The sequence below is a fragment of the Pipra filicauda genome, unplaced genomic scaffold, assembly GCF_003945595.2.
Source record: "Pipra filicauda isolate LSUMZ 115617 unplaced genomic scaffold, ASM394559v2 scaffold2_size9829703_pilon, whole genome shotgun sequence".
NCBI lineage: Eukaryota > Metazoa > Chordata > Aves > Passeriformes > Pipridae > Pipra > Pipra filicauda.
Genome location: NW_024104421.1, coordinates 8,128,672 through 8,147,707, shown reverse-complemented (window position 1 = coordinate 8,147,707; position 19,036 = coordinate 8,128,672). Strand labels below are relative to the sequence as shown.

At 39.9% G+C, this 19,036-nt stretch overlaps 1 protein-coding gene across 7 annotated transcripts in view; it reads left to right on the top strand.

Moving 5' to 3' along the window:
* Nucleotides 1-19,036, top strand: part of KIAA1549 (KIAA1549 ortholog) — a 144,963-nt gene that overhangs the window by 65,406 nt on the left and 60,521 nt on the right. For all 7 annotated transcript variants that reach the window (XM_039383267.1, XM_039383264.1, XM_039383265.1 and 4 more), the window contains exons 2-6: nucleotides 4,492-7,215; nucleotides 8,761-8,849; nucleotides 14,506-14,683; nucleotides 16,207-16,334; nucleotides 17,690-17,873. In XM_039383267.1, the coding sequence (XP_039239201.1) occupies nucleotides 4,492-7,215; nucleotides 8,761-8,849; nucleotides 14,506-14,683; nucleotides 16,207-16,334; nucleotides 17,690-17,873 (3,303 nt within the window). The remainder of the gene's footprint in view (nucleotides 1-4,491; nucleotides 7,216-8,760; nucleotides 8,850-14,505; nucleotides 14,684-16,206; nucleotides 16,335-17,689; nucleotides 17,874-19,036) is intronic.

The following is a 19,036-nucleotide window of genomic DNA, read 5'->3' as shown; positions in this document are numbered from 1 at the left end:
TATTAGCAATTACGTGGTTTCTCAAAAGTGACAAAACGAAAATTATTAGTTCTATTCTCAAGGTTTAATTTTATCACAAGTAAAGATTTCTCTGTTGTTGTCATGATTGTACTTTTCATCTATAGTTTAACGTCTTCATAATATAGAAAATTACCTACATTTTAGTAGATACTGAGAATTGTGATATTGTACAATTGCCACATTTTAATAGGAGAGTGCAGAGAAATGATGCAACTTTTTTGAAGTCACATGAGACATCAGTGGCAGAGGTGAGATTACATCTGCATCCTGCATTTAAAAATATATGAACGTATATTTATTATAATTAAAGAAAATACGAAAGCACTTGATTATGTACATATATTATTACAAATACATATTTGAAACTTTTAAAAATTATCATTATAGATTATAGAACAGACGTTACTTTTTAGCACTGCAACTACAGGAAGGATGAAATCTGCATCCCTCTAATTGCTTTCTGGAAAAATGACTAGCCTAGTTCCTAGTTTATGAACACACATCGTTTTCTGGCAAGCAGAGATGGTATATTTTTGTTCCCAAAGAAGTCTGTGGACTGCAGCAGTCCTTTGCTGTAGTCATGAGGAAGTGCTGTGCTTCTCAAATTCACACAAGTCTACACCAGCGTTACTGGTTGCAGGGATGTGCTTCTGTAATTATGGATCTGGCAGTTAAAGGGGTTGTTGTGTTCAGTGACAGGTTTCATTACTCGTGAATTGCTTGTGACTCGTATCAGTTTTGGGAGACAGCAGAAGCAGCAGAGAGTTCATCACCCCAAGCCCACCAGCACACTTCCTATGCTGTTGCTCCTCCTGTGCCCTTGTCTGAGCTGAGGCATTGTACTGGTGCCATCTGTGCCTCCTGTGGTCCCTGCCACTAGTGCTCGCCTTTCCTCCCCTTTGCTGTAGCTTGGGATCACAGCTTTGTTCCCTAAGCTATCTATTCTTTTTCATAATGTTATCAGCTTGGCCGAGTCTGGCTTGTCTGATCATCAGCCTGTCCCCTTTGCCTCACTCAACGGCAGTACGGGGGAAACTGTCACCCGACAGTAGCAGCTGTGCAAACAAACAAGTCAGCATTGATATTCATCAATAGCTTTGTGCAGTCGTGGCATTGAGATGCCCCAGAACATGTGCAATCTGTCTGCTTTCTTTGTCCCATGCTATAGCCAGATCGGCCACTCTGCACTGATGAGGGCGATTGTCATGCCATGGTGTGCCTTCTCCGTCTCTTTTTCCTTTGCTTTTCCTTGCTCTTTGTGGACTGTCTGGCTGCTCCCAGGCACATCTGCCACGCGTCCCATCTGCTCTCCCTGAGAGGCACGCTCAGTTCTGACAAGCAGGATTCAAGTGGTACACTGTTCTCTGGAGACGACAGAAAACACCAATTTGTGTTATTAATGGCATGTCACTAATGCTCCCTGCTTCTAAAACACTAAGCAAAGCAAATAGTGTGGAACATCAACTCCTGAACTTGCTGGTGAGGAGTTATTTCAAAATCCTATATGCCCAGGTGAATTTTTCCCATTCCACTTAACTCAAGTAGCACTGCTCTTAACTTGTCTTATAGCTTGTAACTTTTTCATGACACAGTGTGTTTTCCTTCATAAAATGAAACGCCTGCTTCAGAAGCTGTATTCTTTCCTTCCTGACATCAGTGGCAATATTCTTTACATTAGGAGGCACAATGATAAAATTGTTATTTACTATTACTTTGTCTCTCAAGGAAAAAATAATACCAGACTGTCAAAAAACCCCAACAAACAAACAAAAAAACCCAAACAAACAAACAAACAAAAAACCACCCCAAAAGCTAATTCTAAAGTCAGAAAGAATTTAAATCCAAGATTGGCCTTGCCTGTTCTGCATGTCTGTCGGACAGCTTATGGTTGTGCAAGTAACTCTTCAAAACATCTTTCTGTGACATGTAGTCACTTCCAGCAGGATCTTGCCATATGACAGCTCCCGATCAAGTTGAACAAAGATAAAAGGAGCTCTCTATGGGTGAAGAAGGAAATTGATATGCAGCATAGGCATGTATAGGCAGTAAAGTTGTGAAATCCCCGCTAGCTTTGGGTCAAAGATTTGTGGAAATGTGTGATCAAAAGTGCAGTTACTAATTAGGGTGTATTCACCTTTGCCTGATCATATTAGCTGTCAGGTGTATCAGCTCTGCATTTACCATACATATGTTGTGTTGAAGCTAACACAGCTGCCTTGTGTACTGCTGCAGGGATTTGCAGCATGAAGCCATCATGAGCAAGAACTGCTTTCTCTGTTAGCATGTTTACCTGCAGTGTGGAATTCACTGTAAGCAAGGGCTGGGTGTCCGAAGTGTGACCAAGGTGGACAGGATTTTACAGGGCTGGCTAAAAGGAATTGTGCATGCATATAGGGAGGGAAGTGATTAATTTTCATAGCTTTGTAAGTATTTTCCTTTAGTAACTCCCTGCTTACTCAAAATGTCACAAAGAGAAAAATAAAGGCTGGAAGCCTAAGTCAAAGAAAGGAACCAAGGCCAGGGAGGCTTCTAGTGAGGAAAAAACATGGAACAGCTTTTGGTCAGCAAACAGAGCTGGCTCAGCGTATGTTTTTGGTCCTGTGCTTGCGAGAAGCTGTTACTTGTGTTAACTCCTTGTGAAAGCTGTTATTCCATGATGACTGCGCTGTACTGTGTTCAAACAGTAGACCTCTATGGAAGAGGTTGAGGATGGACTTGTGTATTTGTCTTACATAGCTTTTACAAGAGTGTTTTTTCTCTTTTTTTCCCTTCACCTGAGAGCATTGTAAGGCAATATATTTTATACCACAGCTAAGCATCATAAAGCTGGTAATGCCTACAGTGAGTTTCAGGAGCTAAAAATGGACTGGGACTACTTGAGAGAATAGTATCTGCAGTGCTGCAAAACATTGTCCATGAAATCTGTCAAATAAGGGATGTAATCACAGCACTCCTATTTGGTTAGGTATCATTAGTGGCACAGTGGTATTTGCTCTGTGCATTAATTCTTGTCATTGTGCTTTTTAGAGCAGCACCTTCAAAACTTATCAAGTTGGTGTGTCAGCACTTAAAAAGTTCTGTCAAAAAGTTAAGTAAACAGACCAGGGTGGAGGGAATAAGGAGAGCAGTTTATCACCTTTGGTAGGTGGTGTTATACTGACAACAGTGGGTAACCGATTAGATGAGCTATTCCTGCAGGATCTTCCATGCGTTACTGAGTTCAAGGCATCCTCTAAAGGGTCACAGATGTAGTTGCAGTTGAGCTGTGTACTGTATCACTGTCCAGCCCTCTGTACTGTATATGCTCATTTTTATTTTAAACTGATCCCTGGTGGTTTAACTGGATGTGATTCCTGCACCCCCAGCCTTGTTAATGTGTGTCCAGCAGCAGTGCCTGGACACTCCTGTATGAAAACAGGATGGTCAGGTGGGATAGATGAATTAAGGATGAACCTTTTGTGTGTGTCCTTGAAAAATATTCTGCAGCAATTTTCTGTGATTTCCTTTAATAATTCAGCTCTGAATGCTATTAATCCAGTCTTGGCATTTCAGGAAAGTATTCAAGCAATAATCAACCATTTCTCTGCAAAACTCATCCGTGGTTGGAAAAGCTTATATACAGATCTTCTCTGTAACCCAAGAACACTTTTGTGAGAGAGGAGAGTATTTTGTTAAAGTATCTGGTGAATTTCTTAGCTTTTTCTTCTCCCCTGGCCATTACTACTTGAACCCTGGAAACTGGAGCAGTGAAAGTTTTATTACAGGTGGCCCGTAAACAGAACAGTCATGTAGAAGGCTGTGAATAAAGGTGACAACTGTGTAATGAAGCAATTTGTCACTGCTAACAGGCCAGACTTGAGATGAATGGTGGACAATGTAAGCGTAACTAGTGGACATGTTACTTAGGAAATTTGTGTGGTTGATACCAGGTCCACATTTGCCTTCTGTAAAGGGAACCCCTCTTCATTTCTCATAAGTGTCACTCATTTCTGAGGGAGGATCTGGTCCTTGAAAGAGAATAGATCTTCTAGTGAGATATATATATATAATATGAAGAAATAATATAACTGGAGGAAATGAAGTGATATGAAAGGAAAACAGCATATCTAAAGTTATGTAAAATTTTGGTGTGTGTACTTTGTGAGACCATTTGCTGCCACGCACTGTAGCCTTGCACAGGTAAGAGGGAGTCACTTTCTGGCCATCCATGGGGCTCAGTAGAGTGCTGCTGTAGAGACAAGTCAGTGCAGAGTGAGAGGAGCTTGTGTTGCCTGGCTCACTTCCAAGAAATGGAGTTTCATAGGGAATCTTACGATTTGTCTGATCTGACTTGGTCACGGAGGTTTTGTCTTCACCCTTGAATTCTGGGCATGTGTCTCCAGAAATACCGTGTGTGAGGTATGCTCATTGTGATCTTACTAGTTGTACCAATCTGTTGGCTTTTGTTTTTCTCTCTCCCTCTTTACTTAGATGAAAGATCCTTGGGGCAGCAGAATTTTTCCTTTTTCTCAATGGACTTAAAGGTGCACGAAAGCATATCAGGCAGCAGGACACAAACGGCCTTAGCAAAAAGTGATTTGAAGTCCCAAGAAAGTAATTTGCTTCAAACGGTTTTATCATCAGTTACCACTTCCTTTGATGTGACTTTACTTAGCCAAGAAGAAACAGCCAGGATTTCAGAAGGGAGAAGTACGCTGTTGGTAGATGTCTCCGTAACAAGCAATGAGGCGTTCTTAAGTGACAATGAATTTGTTAGCTCATTTTCAAAGGCACAGTGGACTCCTCCGCTGAAATCTTTTGCAGTTTTAACAGATCATCACTCAGTTAATACAGTAGAGCCATCAAGAGAAATGTTAGAAACTGTGTTGCTAACACCTTCATTATCTGTCCTTTTTTCGCCATATGATATCTCAAAAACAGCACAGCAGAAGACTCCGTTGAGCGCCATCCCTGAACGCAGTAACACTCTTACAGAACTAAAACCTTTTGTACCAGATCGTGAAACGCTAACAGCAAGCAGAGACTTGCTGTTGTACCCTCCAAATGCAGCTATTCATTTCACTTCCTTCCCTTCAGAGAGTGGAGTTGTGGCACAGGAAAACATTAATGTGAGTTTAACAGCTCTGCCTTTTGGGACTGCTTCAGAAGGATTGCCTCTTCATCTCAAACTGCTGGGTAAAACTAGCCCTGAGATCCCAGATGCCACAGCACAAAGTGCAGACCTGTATGGTGACATTTACACCGATGGGAGTACCAAGGCAGCAGAATCTCTCAGTCTAAGGACATACCCCACTCCAAGCCTTCCCTGGGCCACGCCAACTTCAGCAGCCAGTGCTGCACCTGCTTTTTTTCCTATTAGTCTTCCACTTGTGTCTTTCCCACTTAACTCAGCTGCCATTTCCAGGAACTCTAATACAGTTCTTAATGCCAACCTGTTTACACGTGAATTCTCCACTACAGCACCAAATTTGCCTGCCGGTTCAGAAATACCAAGTCAATCAGAGCTTGTCAGTGAGCTCATGAGTCCAGTGCCTTTCACAAGATCATACAGTTACTGCCTGTATTGTGACTCGGTTTCACTTCTGCCAGAAGCAGGCTTTTCCCCAGAACATGATGTGGGCTCAGGCGATTATGTTGAAACTATGTCCATCAAAGCCTCTGAGGTACAAGGCGTAACTCCATTTACAAGCATAATTACTGATGGGTATGAATTAGAGGAACCTACACCTGAGATTTTTGATACTTCTTTTCCATCAAGACCAGTTGTTTCATTGTCTTCAAGATTTGCAGAGATCCCTGATTCAAGCATTTTAGTAAGCACTACAGACACTAGAACACCTATAACCATTTCTCCTTCCTACCATCAGCTCCCTGGAGGAATGTCATTGAATATCTCTGTTGCCCAATCCCTCCCTGTTCTGGAAACAATTTCATTGACACTAAGCACTCATGTGGAACTTCCTGGTGCCACCACCGTTCTGTTTGACTCTACCATCATCCCGAGTGAGCCAGTAGCGCCGTTTTCAATCAGTCGGACAACTTTGCTGGAATTGCCAGAATTAATGCCATCAGAATCTGTGGTTTTGCTTGACAAGACATTTACGAGTGAGGAACCGTCTTTAAAGATTTCAGATTTTCCATCCAGTCTTTTATCAACACCGTTTCTTATTGAATCTAGCTACTTATCTTTATCATCGACCATGCTAGATTCTTACTCTGTCAGGCAAGGTGATTTATCAACACTCTTACCTCAGATCTTGTTGACTGGGACATCAGTACTTTCTGAGGATGTTACCAGCTGGGACTTAGCTACCACTGTCAGCTCTGCCACTGACACCAAGGTTTCTCAGTTACATCTCGGCCAAACGTCGTACGTTTATTCAAATGTATCATCCCTTCCAGATGCACATGTTCCTGAAATAATGCCATCATCAGATTTTCCCTCTGGGTCATCTGTGTTTCTGGAAGCACCCTCGGTACTGCCAGTGGGCTCTGAAGTTGTATTTACCTCAGCTGTTACAGGAGCTACCTCTCAGTTGGAGCCTTCACTCTCCACCTTTCACTCTGTGGTTCCTACCCTGGTGCTGCCCACTTCGGACACCCAGTCTGTTACCAGCAGCATCTTGCTCAGCGAAACAAATCTGATCTCTTTGTTTACTACCTTTCCAGCAACTCCTGTCTTAAATGTATCTTCATCTCTGCTCTCAACTGCACTGGCTTCTGATGAGGATATTGGTGCTACAGTTTACCCCACGCTGCTTTTAACATCTCGCAGCGAGGGCAGTGCTCCCACAGCCCTTCCTCCCACAGACCCTGACAACCTCACATCAGCCGCCAGCACCATCAGCGTGATGCCCTTTCCTACAACATCTCTGTCTGTGACTGTGGCATTTACTCCCACACAGTTTCCTCCAACTTCTAGCCCTCCCACTGGATATGAAGTTCCAGCAGGAAGCAGTGTAACTGCTGGCACTGATGCATCAGCTCCTTCCACCAGCGTCCCCACGACCGCTGTCACCAGTGCTACAGGCAGCCATGGCACAGCTGCTGCAGGCAGCCCAGGGACATTCTCCTCCACCCCTGTGGCAACCACTACTCCGTCTGAACTGGTGGTTGTGACTTCTGCTGTGACTACTACCAGGCAGCCGTATGTCTGCGACATCACCATTCCCGATGCTTACTTAGTCACTGCAGGTAAGATATTCCTAACAGTTTTATTTTGGGTTTTTTTTTAGAGGCCACAGTAATGTGACCCCCTAGCTAAATTGCAGATGTTGACTTAACTAAGTGAACCTTTCAAAGAAATATGGTGTCAATTTAGACAAAGAGCTGTAAAAGCATTGATTTATCATTTACTCTTAAAATAATAGAATTCACTTGAGTAAAGTCCATTTTAGTAGTGAGTTACATATACCTTACACTGCACAGAGAATTAAATTGTCTTCTAAAATTGCTGATGCGTATGTACGAGTATGCTGAGTTAGAGGCTGCTTTATCATTTCATGGGTTGTAAATGAATGTTACTGTCATGGTACTGTTCTGCCAAAATGTTAAATGTTCTGACTGAGTAAGTTTCTCCTTTCAGTTGTTGCTGCTGTTTGTAAAAAAAAAAAAAAACCACCTGCATGTGAGGTAATGTTGTAATATGTAAGAGGAGAACCGGTTTAAAAAATGTTTGGGTTTCACTACCATTTTTATAATTTTCCCCTTACTAGCTTATATTTATATCTTCCCTTCTCCCATACTTACTTTCAATTGGATTTGGTGTGTTTGTAACCAGAAAAAGTGACATTAATGTGTTTCAAAATTAATTGTCTTAGCATCTGTGTTTGCTTTTCTGGTGTTTTCCTACCTCTTCCTGGCTTGTTAACAAAACAATACCAGCAAACTAATCCAGGGCAGCTGCAGAAGTGCTGCATGTTCTGTGGTAAGCAACACATTTTACCCTTAAGATTTAATTGTAATATGTAAAGCAGAATGAGCATAATCTCATCCTCCAGGTATGTAAGTGATCTAGCTATGCTAGCGATGAGGAAGACTTTTTTTTTAAATCTGTAATTTGAGTAGTTTTGTAGGCAAGTAACTGATGGAAAGTAACTGCAGGATGACAACATGACACTTCTCAGTTGTTTGCTTAACCCATAGTCAAAGTGGCAAGCGTGACTGTAACAGACATGACATCCATTGGGATGTGGGGATTTTAAAGCCGTTTCTTACTCTGTGGATATTCCTTTCATTAATTAGTGTCACATTTGTTTACTCTCTATTTAGGAGAAAAGTAGATCCATATTTTCTGTGGCTTTTTTCTGACCTCATCTGCATTCCATGCGTTGCCTACCAAACTTTAACTGTGTTGTGGCAGCAGGCTTGTTGTGCACAGGTCAGACTGAATGTGCTGTTACTTTCAGATCCCATTTGAGTGCCTCAGTGGCTCTCTAGAAGATTCTTTTACTAGAATTTTAAAGACATTAGGTATGAAAAAACAAAATGGGAGAGAAAATAAACCTTGAGTTCCTTAAACTTTATGTACAGTCACTTTTTAGGATACAGTCACATCTTTACCTGTTTCCTTGTCTATTGTCTTACCTGTTTCCTTGTCTATTGTCTTACCTGTTTGATGCAGTTGATCTCATTGCCTGCTTTTTCATGCATTGCCCAATTGAAAATGCAGCTTTGAATCAAAACCCAACAGATGAAGCTAAAATGTATTTACTGACTGACATTAATATTAATTTCTAGTGCTGGCCCGAAGAGCTGTTCTACGAAATGTCAGTGAATCCATCAGAGAAGTGCTCAGAGTTCAGTTCAGGAGATCAGTAGAGTTAGAGGTAAGTGGTATGAAGTGTGCACAAGTACTCTTTGATCAGTGTCATACAATAGTGGGTTTAGTTCACAAGCTGAAATGGTAATTCAAACAGTCCATGAGGTATTGTATGAGAGAGATTTATTTTAACTTGAATGTTAGTTGTGTTGTGGTTGGGTTTTTTAATATGAATGTGATGTCAGCTTTTTTACTTTTAGAGTGTCATCATTTTCTATGACAGATTTTTCTTGGTTTTACCAGAGGTGAGCAAGAAGTGTCCAGACTCCACTGCTCACCTCCTTTGGCTGGTGAATTGAAACTGAACTGAAGAACCTTTACCCTTCAAAAATTCTGTTCATTCTGCTAGCTGATTATATACTTAGCAGTATAAATAAAACCAAACCTTCTGCACAAACTTGTGCTATTTAATGTTGTAAGTGAGGCCATCAACACTTGCAGGGGAGGTGGTGGGATCCCAAATGCATGATTTGGCAGATGAAAAAAACAGATGAAAAAAATCAGGTGTGCAATCGTAAGACATTATTTTTAAGCCTTTAGATATGTGTAACTCCTGTCCTCCCCCCACTCATAGGGCTAGAAATTGCTGTACTGTTGGGCTTTTCTGAAAGCTTCCTCTGCTTTGATACTCAAGGAATCTTCTTTGAACAATGTATCAGTGTTGTTTTCGAACCTCCAGGTGACTGTCTGGTTGAGATGAGGGTTAAAGTCTCTCTTCCCCACCTCTGTCTCAAACCCTCTGTCAGATGGGAAAAGACTGTAGAGGTAGTTTGGATGTACCTTTGTTGTACAATCATCTACTTCAACACTGGGGACAAAAGGAAATATTGTAATGGAGTTGCTGGTGTTGATGAGGTTCAGCTGCACTTGCAGTTTTTCATAACTGTATTCATCTAGTTGTCATAGCCAAGCACCACAGTATCTTTTCTGAGTTAATGATCTCATTTTCATTATCAAATTAACTCAAGGAGCAGTTTGAATGTTGAGCATAACTTGAGTTTCTCCATACACAGAATCCCTTGGTGCCTTTAACTTCTGCACCTCCCATAATCACTGCACTCAGTAATTAAACAGCTCCTGCCTGAGAATATACCTCTCTACTACTCAGTCAAGATAGGAGTGTTATGAATTTCTGCCAAACTTCAGTTACAGTGAGCTGCCACTATGAATTATGTCTAGTTTAGCTCCTTTTGGCAATGAACTTTTTCAGGGTTTTTTATATAAGAGATTTTTCTTCTAGTTTATGAATTATACTTTCAGATTGTGCAAACTGGCGTAGTCAAGAGGTCAAAAGTTCATGAAGATACAACTACACTGATTTCCAGTGACCTTATGCAACTCAGTAATATGGAAGCACTTACCTTCTTAATATTAACAGCAGTAAGACAAAACCCATTGCTGAATATTTGACTGCTGATTGGAACAAACATTTGATATACTGTTTTGTATTTTTGCCCTTTAAATTCCTTCCTGTCATGCCTACTATTACCTTGTAAAGCTCTCAATAGGAAAAGCTTCTGAGAAGTCCTAAGGCTTCTCAGAAGTATCTGTTTTTATAAATAATTTAGTTAGCCTAGCTTCATTCTTTGCAAAATCTTTTTTATGAAAAGGAAGAAACATCTCTGTGGAATCAGTTTTGCTTATTTTATGCTAGAATGCTGCTGTCTTACGTGTTCTCTGTGATGCCTTGGGTGTGGGTTTTGCACTAAAAATAATCTCTGGCAAATGTCTTCACCTCTAACAGTCAAATACTAACAAAACTGTTATTTAAAAAAAAGAGCTGCCTATAATAGCAGTATGTCAAATGGTGATGTAATGCAGAATTTTAAACAGAATTTGTCTATCTTACTAAACTTAATTAGTCAAACAGACCTGACTTTTTTTAGTTAAGAGTACTCAGAAACCATGTGTATGTTTGCAAGTTATGGTATAGCTTCTCTAAGCTGCTTTTTTACTGTGTCTCGTATTACAGCTCACAGATGTTCCCTTGCTGTGATATAATGTACAGTAAATCAGGAGACAGTCTAGTTAAATTTGACTTTGTAGTAGTATATACTTTAAAAATAAAACTCATCTCAATGATGACTATAACTGCTGCTCACTTTAAATAGGAAACAAGTTTAACACTAAAAGGCGAACTAAAAAATTTTTTTCCAACTTTTTCAGTTGCAGCTTTGGTCTCTCCTTTTTTATTATTTCAAACATTGTGAGTTGTTGAAGTGGAAGAAAAAAAAAAAGAAGCAGGCTTGAATCCTGCCAAGTGGAAAAAAAAAAACTTTTTTCAATTTTTTCCTAGCAAAGGTCCTTACAGCGAAGTGAGAATAACCTAAAATTTCAAAGTTCTTTTCAGTTGGTCTCAACATATTGCATCTGCAAAAGAATAAGACGTAATGTCTGAATAAGAGTAATTTTTGTCAACTTTCTGTAATGTAAACCTTATGACACTTGAGTAAAATCTGTTATACAACGTTCCCTTGACTTGACTTGTTGTGGTGGGGTGTGAAATAAAATATTGTTGGCAGTGACTTGCTGCCAGGACCCCTGGTGCCATTAAGTTCATGCCAACAGGAAAAAGGTTTTTGCCAGCCTCATTTGTGCTTGGAAATTTTATCATGAGGTATAGTGTACACCTCAACCACTCTGTTGTTGTATTTAATGTGCGGTTTGGGGTGTGTTCTTAACCTATTGGGTTCTGTAATCCAAAATCAGTACACTCTGCCTCCAAAGGAAGGAGTTCAGTTCATTGTCAGGCAGTTAAATACTCCTTTCAGAGATGCCACCTTGTGGACTCGTCCTGGCTTCATCTCTGCTCACTGCTGCTGAAGTTCTGGCTGGTATCATTGAGGTGTGTAAAAACAATGAGAATTGCTGCCTTAGGATCTTGAAGTGCATGAAAGCAGAAGCATTGTTTCATTTTTAAAACCTGTAAGCCTTTGTAGTCCATGTTCAGGAAGTTAAACACTCTCTACAGGTTCTTTACAGGATGCTTAATAAGGTGGTAGTGAGGAAATTGTTCATGCTTTCTGCCAGATGTTTACACAGCATGGTACAGTGCAGTGTGGGCATGGATTAGATTGTGGCAAAGGTGCATCTAATCAAATATTTCAGCAGATAGTAATTCAATAGGAAATGCTTCGGGGACATCATAAGAAACAGAGTAAGGATACAGTGATATTTTTCCTAAATACTCTTCTAGCCTCTGGTAAACTGAGGCTTGAAAACTTTCTGTACTAGCAGCACTCTCTCCTGTGAGGGTAGCTGGGAATGAGATAGGTTGTATCCTGAAAACAGCAGAGTTGGGTTAGACGTGCTTTGGAGAAGGGTTAGCTTAACTTTAGGTGTTGTAGGGGTTCTCTGCTCCTACTGAAGGTTTCCGCTTTTGCTGTGGGAATGGCTTCACAGTGCACATGTGCATGTTTTTCTGACTTTCTGGCCCAAAGTGTTAAGATAAAAATTTTGTACTTGTTTAATGTAAGAAATCTGTGCTTGTGTACTTTAATAGGTGATACTCTAAAATGTGAATGGTTCAGCTACCTGATTTGCTTGCATCTAGCTGTCCTGGCAGTAGAGGTGAAAATTCCGAGAGTTGGATGGACAGCTGGGTTTGTGAACCATTAGAGCTGTGCCAAGAGCAGCTATTCTTATTCATGAATCACATATCAAGAGTCATGAGCTGTGCTCATCTATCCTAGGTAAATTTGTAGACTTCTCTCTGAATTAGCTTGTAGGCTGGCATGGGTCTGTTATTTCTGTCACATGAATGAGGTTGTAGAGAGCTTACTCTAGACAACCCTGTTATATCTCAAGCAGAAATAACTATTGTTTTGACTTGTAGCTGTTCTAATCTGCCTACCTCAAAATTACTTTTAGAAGTGGGGGGTTTTTGATGTCCTTTCTGGAGTTGCTGCAACTTTTCTGGTGCAGCGAAGCACAAAAGGGAACCAATGTTAGCTGTTAAGCTGAAAAAAATTAATGCAAAATTCCAGGGGGGATGTTCAGGCTACCCTGGCCTCTAGGGTGCAGTGCAGCCAGTCAGAGATGGAGGCAGCTGAGTTAGTTATCAGACCTTGCTTTTGTGTCTGAAATACCTAACTAGTGCATAACCATATGCTGGCTGCACTAGGCCTCTCTTCCTCAGCATATATTCCTTCAGAAATCACCAGCAAATTGTCACTGAAATTTGTAATTCTAATTCCTCTTTTTCTTGCCTTTTAAGTAGTCTCGTTTGCAAGTAATGGGCAACTTCTTTTGCCATGTGTTCCCCATTATAACTGCTGTTTCCATTTGACAAACTGAAGCTGCAGAGATTATTTCATCATGAGATAAAAGAATAAAATTTCAGATAAGAGGAACTGAAAAGAGCTGTGCACATTATTCATATCAAACAAATTTGAGTTTTATGGGCCTAAATCCATTTAAAATAAAAGCTGGATGTTGCATATATTTGTGGGCTAAGAAGGAAGAAAGGCATAATGAGCAGCATAGATTATTTTTCTCATTTCCTTCTGCTACTGAGGTACTTTCTTTTGATGAAGATGAGCTCTCTGAAATGCATGCTTTTTAGAGGACAGGAAAGAGCTGCTTGCTGTCTCATCTAAACAGCAGTTGCCATTACTTTATACTACAGCAGAAATACCACTAAGGAACATGTGGGTCACAATTTAAGCAACACTGTGCTTTTCTATAAGGCTGATTCTGAAGCTGAAGGTATCTAACAAATCCCTTCACCATCACAGCACCTGCAAGGTGCTAGCATCTCTTCATCTAAGAGGTCCATATTTATTAGAAACTTGAGGTCTCTAGGTTATTTATCTGTGAGGCTATCATGTTGGACACCTCAAAATATTTTGAAATGTGACTGCCTGTGGGAAATAAAGCAAACTGGAAGAATAAACCAAAGAAGAAGAAAATAATACTGGGGAAATAAACCCCTTCAGTTTGTTCTTACTTAGGTGACTGAAAAATAGTAGAAAATAGTGTCTGCATGGAAACATTCATCAGGGTTTATATTAAAATCTCACTTCTTTTGCATGATGTCTAAGGCTCCTCGGGGTTTTTAAGAAGACTCAAAGTCAAGATGTGAATTGGAAGAGGAAAACTAATTGTGGTAACTGTGTTGAAATAAGCAGATAGAAGTGTTCCCTGGAAGAAAGTGTTCTCGAGTGTGAAAATTATATCCATAAAACATAGGTTATGTGTATTTTACTCCTTGTGTGTCAGATGTGAGTGGCATAGGAGATATTCACTATGCAGTATATGACTGAACTGCAGAAGCTGCACAAGCAGTTCAGTAAGTAAACAGAAATTTTGTATGGAAAATATTATGTACTCCAGGGGAATGCAGGCGAGGGGGAGTGCTACTATGTAGGGATGTGATAAATCAAGAAGCATTGAGGTTAGTGTGTTGTACTGAAGAGATTCTAGTAGTTGTACCTACCACAGGGGAGTCACCTCTCAGATGCAACAGTGGAGCAGAGGCTGCAAGGCACAGCACTAACAGAGGGCGTGTGGTTCTGCTGCTCTTTGAAAATAAAGATTGTGGTTTCCTACCTCTTGGCAATGTGGCTTTGAACTGCCTGAGACTATGTAGGTCTGAAATGTTGCCAAATTTAACATTGAAGTTTTGTTATTTTTTTAATTTCTGATTCTTTTTTTTTTGGTAGGTTTATAAAATTTCCCCCAAATTTGCTTTCTTGGTGACATCAGGTCCTTTTGTTTACACGGCAATAGCTGTCATAAATGTGCTTGTGAACAGCAGTCTCCTTCGTGGTGAGGCCCCCATGATCCTCTCACTGCATCCTTCTTTCACTGTGCCAGACAACAGATTTCAAGTTCAGACAGGTGAGTACCTCCTGATACAAAGAGGGGGAAAGGTAACTTCATATTGATTCACACTTCTTCACTTGTGATTACGTATGCAAGATTGAGTCAAAACCCTGTGTTCTACTGTGGTGAATCTTAATTCTACATTTTTAGTGACAGATTTGACAAGTCCGTGGTTGAGAGATGATAAATTGTAAACTGCTAACCCCATAATTTCATGATTTTTTCAGGAATTTCTTTTTTAGTACATTGCGAAATAGATGTGCTCTTTTTCTTGCTTCAAAAGGCAAGAAGAGAAAAATATGCTGTGAAATATTTATTCATAAAATCATAGTGCAGCTACTTTGTAATGCCTGTGTCAAGTTTCAAATTAAGTTTATGTTAAATGCTACTTTTTTGTGTTGTCATAATGTAGGAGAATTGGTGAGCAGGAGGATTGATTGCTCATGTATGTGAGCAGTAGGATTGCTTATGTAGTATTTAGCTTTCCATGGCTGCTGTATTGCAGCAGTTTATGTGAAGTTCATGACTATTAATAATCTAAAGCAAAATAGCACCCGTGTAACAGATTTTGAGACTCAATGGTGTCATTTAAAATCTTCCAAGTCCTATTTGCATGATGAAACTGCCTGCCTGGTTGGTTGACTGTGTAATGAGGTAGTGACAGGGATTGAGCATACAGGCAGAGAGGTAATAAATGTCAATATAGTACTGTTATTTGGGTATGTTTCATTTGTTGGTTTTGCTTTTGTTAATAATTGTATTGCAAGACATCACTTTTTCAATTGTACAGGTGTGATGTCTTTTTCCACTGCTTAACATGGTTATATAGATAGGCAGTTGACATATTTTCTGTTCTTGAACCTGGTATAACATTGCTATTAGGGTCTGTAACCTAATATGGCTTTTTTTGGGGTAAGACTATGTGGAAATCCACAGATGTGCATGTAGTTAAGTCTGTGCGCCTGATCACATTCCCCTATGCTCAGTGTTTCTCTCCTGTGCTCGCTCTTTCTCTCCTCTGAAAGACTTTAAAATGTATCTAAATTTAAAAGATTATGTGCTAATTTAGTGTTTTGAAAGTGTTAGGGTGATGCTAAAGTGCAGTCATGGTTTTTTAGACAAGCTAAATACTTGTATTTCAGTCTACAAGCAAAAGATATTTGTTGCTTTTTTTCCTGAAGATTTTCATGGAGCTGTTGGGTACTAGGGATTTCAGTGAGGCCAATTTAGTGTTCAAATCATGTGAAGTTAGCCACATGTATGAAGTGAAGGTCTTTTAGTATACAGGAGGAAACAGCAGGTATTTTGTCACTAGTATCTTTCAGTAATCTAATTACTGCTGCAACAGATATTAGTGAGTTGAGAATTTACTGCAGCAGCACAAAATGTATTTCTACTGTATTTTTACCCAGTGTTTCACTGAATAAGTCCAGAGCTCCATGAAAAAAAAATGATAGCCCTTTGGATTCTGTTGCTTGTTTTATTCTTTCTCGTGGAAATACTTATCTGCAGGAATAATGTGTGCCCTTTGTCTTCAGTGCTTCAGTTTGTACCTAGAAATATGGATATTGGGTTCTGCAACTTTAGCCAGCACATTGAGAAAGGGCTGACAATGGCATTCCTGGAGGTGAACAAACACCAGGAGTTCTACAACTTCACTGTGCAGGTAAGAAGATAAGCATGTTTTGTGTCTGTCCCTTTTTTCCTCACCTTTGGTTGTCCTGTGTTTCATCCAGACAGTAAAATGAGTTAGGTGTTCACTGACTGCAACTTGCACATATCCCCCTGGTTTCAAGCTTTTTGAAAGACTGACCCAAGATGATGACTTATATGCAAAAGCGTTATTGAATATGATAGGGTTTGTAGTTTTTCAAATAAAAACTGTTCCAACCCTTATCAAAATAATTCCCATCAGATATTACTATAAGAGAGTACGGTGTAGTTAAAAAGTTTTTGTTGGAAGACAACTTTCAGGTCTCATTGCCATGCAGGGGATTCTGTGAGGGAATATAGGAGTTATATGCAATCTGCCGTCACGTGACCAAACATGCTGGTTGCTTCTGAGGTCTAGAAATACTTACAGTATATGATATCTCTGACAGCTGCTGCTGGAACTTCATACATGACAGGTATTGCATATGTGCTGGGTGCTGAATCACACAGCAGAGGTTAAAACTCCCTGAAAAGTCACTAATTCAGTTTGATGAGACCAACTCCCTCTTCTGAGTTCTTAAATTTAATCTAACTTTGTTGCAATACCAAAATCAGTAAAAATTATATCATGTTGTTTAACTGACACCATAAATGCCTATCTGTGGTACCCTGAGATAAAATCAGGAGGAAAAATGGCATAAACTTTCTAGTACGTAAGGTACTGTGTAGTACATATAGAAAAGGGCTCGGAACTGTACAAATGTACAACTGACACAATGTGACTGCACAGACTGAAGACAGAACATGCAGAACCATTTCTTGGACAATCAGCTTAGAAAACTTATTTTAAATACTTCCTTACTGTCTAGAGGAGGTTTATCTGCATGAACGCAGCTGCTGTGTACATTGCTGCCAAAATAAGGCTTCTAACCAGTGGTGGGGTTTTGGGTGTGCATGGTGCAGGAGGTTTTAACCAAGAGATCATCCATTTTCAAAATGTTTCTTTACCATGATTCCTTCCTGTCTGTTCCATGCAGTTTGGCATTCATCTGAGACTTTTTTTACAACTAGATCTATTTTGCTGACTGTCCTGCTAGGTGGTTTTTTTCATCATTTTCTGGACAGTAGCTTTCAGATCATTCTGGATTATGACTGACTTTAAAGGATAACTCTTAGAAGAGGAATTCACATGTAACTTTGCCTCTTCTGAGAGGTTCAACAGGCAGAACCAATCTGGAACAGATGTTCCTCTGTTTTGATGTGAATTGTCGCTTTTTCATATTAGGTGGGGAAAAAAGTCTGTAAAGGAATGAATGAAAATGCCAGTGACTTGATTTTGCTGACCCTGCTTCAATCCTGTCTTTTCAGATACTGAACATAACTCTGATCAGGCCTGGGGTAGCGTTTCGACAAGGCCCCGTGAGCATTGTTTTTGCCATCCGAGATAGATCCGGTTTTCTAAATGGGTCCGAAGTCAGTGAGCAGCTGAGGAACTTGTCCGTGGTGGAGTTCAGCTTCTATCTGGGCTTTCCTGTGCAGCAAATTGCTGAACGTGAGTACTTGCTGTTAGCCAGTGCTGCAAAATACTTCTTTCTAGCATCTTTCCTCTCTACAATTTTAAAGTAATTTTGCACATAAGTGATAATGCACGTTGGAGTACATAACTTGTATCATGAATTCTACAGAGCAAATCTGTGCCACTTTCTGCTCACATATCGGTGATACAGCAGCTTGTTGCTTTTGTCATCATAACTTACCTTTTGTGATGGGCCAGTTGTGTTTAACCTTGGCTTCATTAGTCCCCTGGTCTTAGTTCAGATAAAAAAAAAAAAAAAAGAAAATCACGTTATTGCTGTGAAGTGCAATCCAAAGTGTGTCTGTGAGTATGTCTACAGAGGCCTTTGCTGCTTCTCAGCAGAGTTTACTACCTTGGGCTTTCTGTAGCACTTAACTGTGTCTCTGACTTTTAGAAGGCCTGGGACACTGGCCACATAAGCTTTTATTTGCCCCTGTAGTCTATCTAAGTTACTTGTTATTCAGCAGCAGTGCTTTTTTTGAGTAGTCTACTGTGTTTTAAGGTATTATCTTTTAAGTATATCTCTCACTTTTCATGTACAATTTGCATTGCAAATAATTTTTTTCAGACCATCATCATCCTAAACTTGGATGAATAGGCACTACCTGCCTAGCAGAGCTTGCTTGACATGCAGCCTTGACAACTCAGGTTTGGTTAGAATTTTCAGATGACTCATGAATATAAGCAAGATCATGAGAGAACAGTACTTGCTTTTCCCTTCTGGTGGGTGTTACTGTTAACTCAGTCCATTAATTCCCTGATTCTCCTATGTCACTTTGCTTTCCAGTGCAGATTTTTAATTTTTGGAGTTATTTCTGTGAGCTGTAGAGGTGCACAACATCTAACACAGTGAGTTTTGCAATACAGTTAGACATCTAGTGGAAAATCAGGCCTGATGCTAGCTGATGTTCAGTATGCAGCTGTGTATGTCAGTGAAGATACTATAAAGAGAGTGACTGTCAACAGAAATTGCTCTACTTAACATCTTTCAATCTGTGTAAGATGCACAGGATACTTCCCCATTTACTAGAAGTAATTTAAAAGTACTAATTTTTTGAAGCTTTTTATTTTAATGTTTCAGTAATTTTGATCCCTCTACTACCATACTCAATTTAAAAATGTATGAGGTTGTTGACTCA